Genomic DNA, 6,639 nt, shown 5'->3' with positions numbered 1-6,639 from the left:
TCACATGGCAGCCCGCAAAAAGGGGGCAGCGGCTCATTGAGTGGCTCAGTTGCAAGCGGTGCAGCGGCGGCCGGCGGGCACCTTGGGATTGGCTTAGCTTGGCTTGGCTTGGCTTGCTGCGTCCCCGCGGATCTTACCACCCTTTAAACTCTCTAAGCTCTTCTGTTAAAGCCACCGGCAGGTAAGGAGCGCTTTCTTTTCCCCATTTATGCGGGACGCCCCGAGGTGCCATCAGGGGTCGGGGCGATGCGACGCGTCGGGGCTTAATGCAGCATTGCCGAGTTAGCGCTTTTCGTGCTCGTGGATCTGTTGCACGCTTCGGCATAACCGCTCGGAGGGGGAACTCCTGCGTTTCTCGTGCACCATACACGAGCTATTCTGGGTGCCTCAAATAATTAGATAGGTATGCTGCGAACACTCGAGCATCTGCTTGCAGCATCTGTTTATGTTCATAACTTTCCATGCACCAGCTGCTCCCCCCGAGATATTTTGTTCGGGGGAAGGGCTGGAAGTTTGCATGACAACTCCGTCGTGCAGACGCAGCACCGCTCCATCCCTTTTGCTCTTCTTGCCTGTTGTTTCCCGTGTAAGACAGAGGTCAGAAGTATCAAATCTGAGTTATCAGATGCGTCATTTATAGAGGAGCGTCCGAAATACTTTAGAGGGACATGAAAGGAACCTGTAGCTTCATTCACTGGCTTTATGGGAATGTGGGGTTTTCTTCATATGCAATCATTCTGCCAAGAATAGGAAGAAAGAAACCATATTGCAGCTGGGGACTGTGTGAAGAGGATGCATTGTTTCAATTTAGTTCGTGACTAGGAAAAAAATACTGATAAGAAGCGGCAGATTTAGCGGCGGGGGCTGAGCTGCGTTGTGCCTTTCCGGCAGGGCTGCAGGTGTTGGGGCCGCGCACCGTGCCCGCCCGCAGCACTTGTTCCTCGCTCCAGCCTTACCTTTACACTTGTTTGCTTTTCCATCCTCGCAGCCGGTGCACCAAGTACACCCCCTGGTGATGGCTATTTCACTTGTAGCTATTTTGTCATCAGCTAGAAATATCCCGAACCCGGCTCCTTTGTGGATATAGCAGATGCAAACGCCACTTGTGTCCTTTCTCCTGTTTCTTCATACCCATTTCCCTACATCATCTGCTTTTTTTTTTTTTTTCCTTATTTTACTTTATTTTTACCTCCCACTGCCTGTTCGAACAGGACAGATCCTTCTCCTTGAAGACAGCTTCGGTGTAACCCGAGTCCTGTCCTGTAAAGCAGTGCTGGGCAATGCCTTGGAGGTGACCCCGGGGCCGGGGAACGCGACTGGGGCGGTCGTGCCCAGCAATGAGCGCGGGCTGTGGGATCGGGCTCCTCTCTTGCGATCATTCTTTGTTCTGTTTACCGAGGGTAGCGGAGGAAGGCTTCGCTAAGGCAGCGCTTCTGCTCTCTTAGCAACATGTGCCCGACTCACGGCGCGGGGCTGCGTGGCATCAGCCTGGGAATAGCTGCTCCGAGCGCTCATTAGTGCTCCTCTTCTCCTCTGCTCTTCTGCACTTCATGGGTTTTGCTGGGTATCAGACCTTCTGCAGAAATTCCCTCCGATCTGCTGGTTGTGATGTTTAGATGTGCGTTGTAAATGTCTTTCCTCTGGGGAAACGTTTAGGGGGGATGCTTGCTAAGTGGGGGTTTGGGAGTTGCACTGAATTTAGTTCAGAAATGCAGCAGACAAAGCACAGCCCCCTTTCCTCTGTTCCTCCAAGCATCCCCTTGCAGCAGAGCTCTCCCATCCCATCCTGGTAACACTGCATCAGTTCCAGTGCTGGTAATTACAAGCTGCATCACTCTAATCTCACATTCTCTTCCAGCAGGAAAGGTAGCATACATTAATGACAATAACACACCTAGTGATGATTGAGTTCACAGCTCCGTGCGTGCATGTGTGCCTGGCTGCAGTGTGCTGGGCTCAATTACACAAAGGGCTGGGCTGGTTTGTGGGTTCTGGCTTGGTTTCTTTAGCCTGGTGAGGATTGCAGAGCTGGTCCCATGCAAGCTGAGCATCCTTGGTACCTCCAACACATTGAGGTGTGCTGGGGGAATGAGCTCATTTAGCCTTTGAGCAGCAGGTGGATTAGCAAAATAAAAAGTACCATTAGATTTTCAAGCTTGCTTGATCGCCTGTGGGATTTGGGGGACCTCTAATGAAACAGCTTTGTGAGTCAAGGTGAGCATTGACAACAGATGGAGCAGGACCAGGAGCAGACCTGCTGCCTGCAGTCCCATCTCGCATCCTCCCCATGCTGAGCGCTCACAGGGAAGAGCCAAGCTGTGCCGTGCAGAAATAAAAGTGCTATCCCACAAGCAGCAGGAGCACGCCAGAGCGTCGTTGTGTGTAAACTTCAGGGAGCAGCCTGCACACTTGGCTAAGCTTGTCCCCAGGCACACCTCTGCTGTGAGGATCTCAGCATCCAGAGGTGCAGCTCCGCTGCCGGCAGCACGCAGCTGTAGGCAGCACAGCTGGGCAGATGTGCAGCAGGTAGAAGTGAATGGGATGGCAGCAACTGTGTGCTGCATCGCTCAGCTCCCAAACTTGTAAATGCAGCCAGCTTGCTGCAGGAAGTTGGCGTTAGGATTTCAGTGATTTATGGAATTCAAACAAACGTCCCCAGGTCAAGACTTTTGCTGGGGGGGCTGCCTGCTCTGACACTTGAGACTTTACAGCTTATCTTTCTCTCTGCCGCAAGTTTTCCTCTAAAATCCAAGAGACAATGCAGAGGGGAAATAAAACTCTTCAGAATGAGCTGTTTCCTGGGCTGTGTATTTCCATCAGCTCGGAACAAAACAGACTCCGAATGTGGAATTTGAACATGTCTGCAATTATAGGATGTGGTTTAGAAAAGTGATCGATTTGTGAACCAATGCAGTGGTTTTTCGGGGACGTTTTCATGTGGAATGCATAAACAATTTTACTTGCACCCTCTGCTCAGGTTTCTCTAAGTCCTTTCAAGTTCTTTTTTTTTTTTTAAAGTTGAGCATTCAAAGAATTCCTTTGTATTTTTGAGAAGTCTCAGGATTAAAAAGGTGTGAGGGGAAAAAGTGAGTCCTTACACTTATCTGACTATCTTGTGTGCGCTGTGTAAGGGCTATACCATCCCACAAATTAAACTGCTGAGAGTTTTACTCAAATGGGACATAACTGAACCCATCCATAGCTGCCAAAATGTCTTGTTTGCTGCTGCAGTCACAGATGAGTAATCTCAGCAAGTGGGCGGCGGGACCCATTGCACAACAAACAGAAGTGAGGAAAAAAGGGAAGGTAAAAGTAAAACTCAAGGAGATCCTCCAGGGGAAAACATCCTGCACGCAACTGCAGGCACGCAGTTGTTTTCTGTTTGTCACCTGCTCTTTTTCCCAACAAGTGTTTGCTGACCTAAAGCCCTTGTAATGCGGTGGAAGGATGTGGGAGGGCCGAGGAACTGCTTGAAATCCCTTCAGTTGCTGGAACACCTCGGTGAGGCTCTGGGGGAAGGAGATGGGCTGCTATCTGCTGCAGTTGTCGGGCTGAGTCAGAGGAGCAGCCGTGGTGCAGAGGTTGTGCTCTTTGGTAGCCATAGATGTGTTGGGTTTGGGACAAACTCAGATGAGTTTTGATTATATTGATTTATGAAGAGGATGGTGATTTAATCCCCCACCAGTGTAAACAGTACTTAAGTCTCCTCTTCTAGGGTAAATGGATAGGAGACATTCCTCGCTGCTTGGTTTTGGTTTTATTTCCTCCATGAGGTGAATGTATGGATGGAGCAGTTGCATTAATGCATCTCTTATCCTCTGCAGTACTTCAATTACATTTCCTGATATACAGTACATGACTTAATGGATGACGCACTTGTTAAAAGCTAAACCTGGGTCTAAGCCAGACCTCCCTGAAACAAGTCTGGTAGCTTCTACCCTCGGGAAGAAGGTTCTGCAGCCTCTGTGCTGAGCCTTAGTTGCTGGCATCCGAGACCTTGAGGTGTTTTGAAGATGCCCATCCAGTCCTGCCCCCATCCAGTCCTGCCCCCATCCAGTCCTGCCCCCATCCAGTCCCACCATGGGAGCCTTCTGCCATTCCCATTCACAGAGGGTCATTATGATGTTTAGTTTGCTCCCTACAGCTCACCCTAATGTGAGTGTACAAACTAGCCTGAACACAGTGAATTGATGGAGTTAAAGGCACTGATGCAGCCTGTCTTCCTGCCATTCACAGAAAACACACGACTCCTTTTATAACTCCCACTTAAAAAAAAATTCTAAGTTCTATGCGGTGTAATCTCATGGAAATAACTGATATTTACATTTTCCAACTTTATTGTTTTTGTCAGTACATGTTGCCTTCCCTTTGCACACTCTCTTGTTTGACATAGGTAAAGCAGTCCAGGAGACAGACATTGCACGTCGTTAAAAACCTGCTTCAGTATTATTTGAACAGAGGGAGGCTAATGCTAACTCTTTGTTGCAAAAAAAAGCAAAAAGCCCCGTTGCAAACAGTAGATAGATTCTTTGCATGCCCAACTTTAAAGTGGAATATTGCTTAGAGACTTGTGTGACATGATCATTTCAAGGCTCTCATTTGGAAAGAGTGGCTTCTCTGCAGTAATGATGTCACTTTGGTCAATACAGAACTGTGCTCAGAGAGCTCACGCATTCCAGAAAATGCTGCCATTAAGAATAAAGAAACTTCCTGCAACTCCAGAGGAGTGATTTTTACATGATTCTCACAGGCTTGATTCATTATCCTTTTCCTCCAGGATCTAATATGACATTTCTCTTTCTCTTACAGACCATGCCCTCTCTATGACGGTTACTTGTTAAGCTAACTCTGCATGCCAGAAGACCGTCCTTGGTTGATCCAAGGGTTTTTGGGGATTCCAGCCTCTCCCCAGTTTTTCTGTGTGTGTGTGTTCCTCTAGAACTTTCAAAACTGTTTCTCCAAAGGGTTTTGCAGAAACTTAGACTGTTTTCTAAAGCAGAAGCACCTCAGTCCACAGCAGTAGTGATGGGCAGCGTGCGAACCAACCGCTACAGCATCGTGTCTTCGGAAGAGGACGGCATGAAGCTGGCAACCATGGCCGTCGCCAACGGCTTTGGGAATGGAAAGAGCAAGGTACACACCAGGCAGCAGTGCAGGAGCCGCTTTGTCAAAAAAGATGGCCACTGCAACGTCCAGTTTATTAACGTGGGTGAGAAGGGACAGCGATACCTGGCAGACATCTTCACCACTTGCGTGGACATCCGCTGGAGGTGGATGCTGGTTATCTTCTGCCTGACATTCATCCTCTCCTGGCTTTTTTTTGGCTGTGTGTTTTGGTTGATTGCGCTGTTGCACGGGGATCTGGAGAACCAAGAAAATAACAAGCCTTGTGTCTCGCAAGTGAGCAGCTTCACTGCAGCCTTTCTGTTCTCCATTGAGACCCAGACCACGATCGGCTACGGCTTCAGGTGCGTCACAGACGAGTGCCCCATTGCTGTTTTCATGGTGGTTTTCCAGTCTATAGTGGGCTGCATCATTGACGCCTTCATCATTGGTGCCGTCATGGCAAAGATGGCTAAGCCAAAAAAGAGAAACGAAACTCTTGTCTTCAGTCACAATGCCGTGGTGGCCATGAGAGATGGGAAACTGTGCCTGATGTGGCGTGTTGGAAACCTGAGAAAAAGCCACTTGGTTGAGGCACACGTACGAGCACAGCTTCTCAAGTCCAGGATCACATCAGAAGGGGAGTACATCCCTCTGGATCAAATAGACATCAATGTAGGGTTTGACAGTGGGATAGACCGCATATTCCTGGTCTCCCCAATTACAATAGTACACGAAATAGATGAAGACAGTCCTTTGTATGACTTGAGCAAACAAGACATGGACAATGCTGACTTTGAAATTGTAGTCATTTTAGAGGGCATGGTGGAAGCCACTGCCATGACTACCCAGTGCCGCAGCTCATATCTGGCAAACGAAATCCTCTGGGGCCACCGCTATGAGCCCGTACTCTTTGAAGAAAAAAACTACTACAAAGTGGACTATTCGAGGTTCCACAAAACATACGAAGTGCCCAACACACCCATCTGCAGTGCCAGAGACTTAGCAGAAAAGAAATACATTCTCTCGAACGCAAACTCCTTTTGCTACGAGAACGAAGTGGCCCTCACCAGCAAGGAGGAGGACGAGATCGACACGGGGGTACCCGAAAGCACGAGCACAGACACCCACCCCGACATGGACCACCACAACCAGGCAGGAGTGCCCCTAGAGCCACGGCCGCTGCGGCGTGAATCGGAAATATGACTGGCGAACAATTCCTCTCTCTTTCGGTTGAAAGGAAAAAAATAAATAAATACCTATCGGTCAAAGGCACGTTGACCTGAGAAGTTGGCCCAGAACAGTTTTCAGACAACGGTACTGTTGAAGAGCGGCGTGAAGGCAAGCAGACCTGAGAAACCCCGGCTGGTTTGAGGGCTGTCCTCAGAGGAGGGACGACAGAGAATGAACTCTAAACACAAAGCACTAAACATGTCTAAGTATGAACAGAAGGCACATATGTTGTAGAATAAATTATGTATATATTTTTTTACAAAACTTGAACTTGCAGGCAAGCTTTGGTTGGGTTATTATTAT

General features: G+C 48.6%; 1 protein-coding gene across 1 annotated transcript; it reads left to right on the top strand.

The window, feature by feature from the left end:
* Nucleotides 1-18: 18 nt before the first annotated feature.
* KCNJ2 (potassium inwardly rectifying channel subfamily J member 2) lies at nucleotides 19-6,633 on the top strand. Its single transcript, XM_003211549.4, has 2 exons — nucleotides 19-181; nucleotides 4,810-6,633. Exon 2 carries the CDS (start codon nucleotides 5,026-5,028, stop codon nucleotides 6,307-6,309), a length of 1,284 nt encoding a protein of 427 aa, XP_003211597.1. The 5' UTR covers nucleotides 19-181; nucleotides 4,810-5,025; the 3' UTR covers nucleotides 6,310-6,633.
* The last annotated feature ends 6 nt before the right edge of the window (nucleotides 6,634-6,639 follow it).

Source organism: Meleagris gallopavo, chromosome 20 (genome assembly GCF_000146605.3).
Source record: "Meleagris gallopavo isolate NT-WF06-2002-E0010 breed Aviagen turkey brand Nicholas breeding stock chromosome 20, Turkey_5.1, whole genome shotgun sequence".
Classification (NCBI taxonomy): domain Eukaryota; kingdom Metazoa; phylum Chordata; class Aves; order Galliformes; family Phasianidae; genus Meleagris; species Meleagris gallopavo.
The sequence above is the reverse complement of the archived record's forward strand: the minus strand, read 5'-3'. Positions and strand labels throughout refer to the sequence as shown.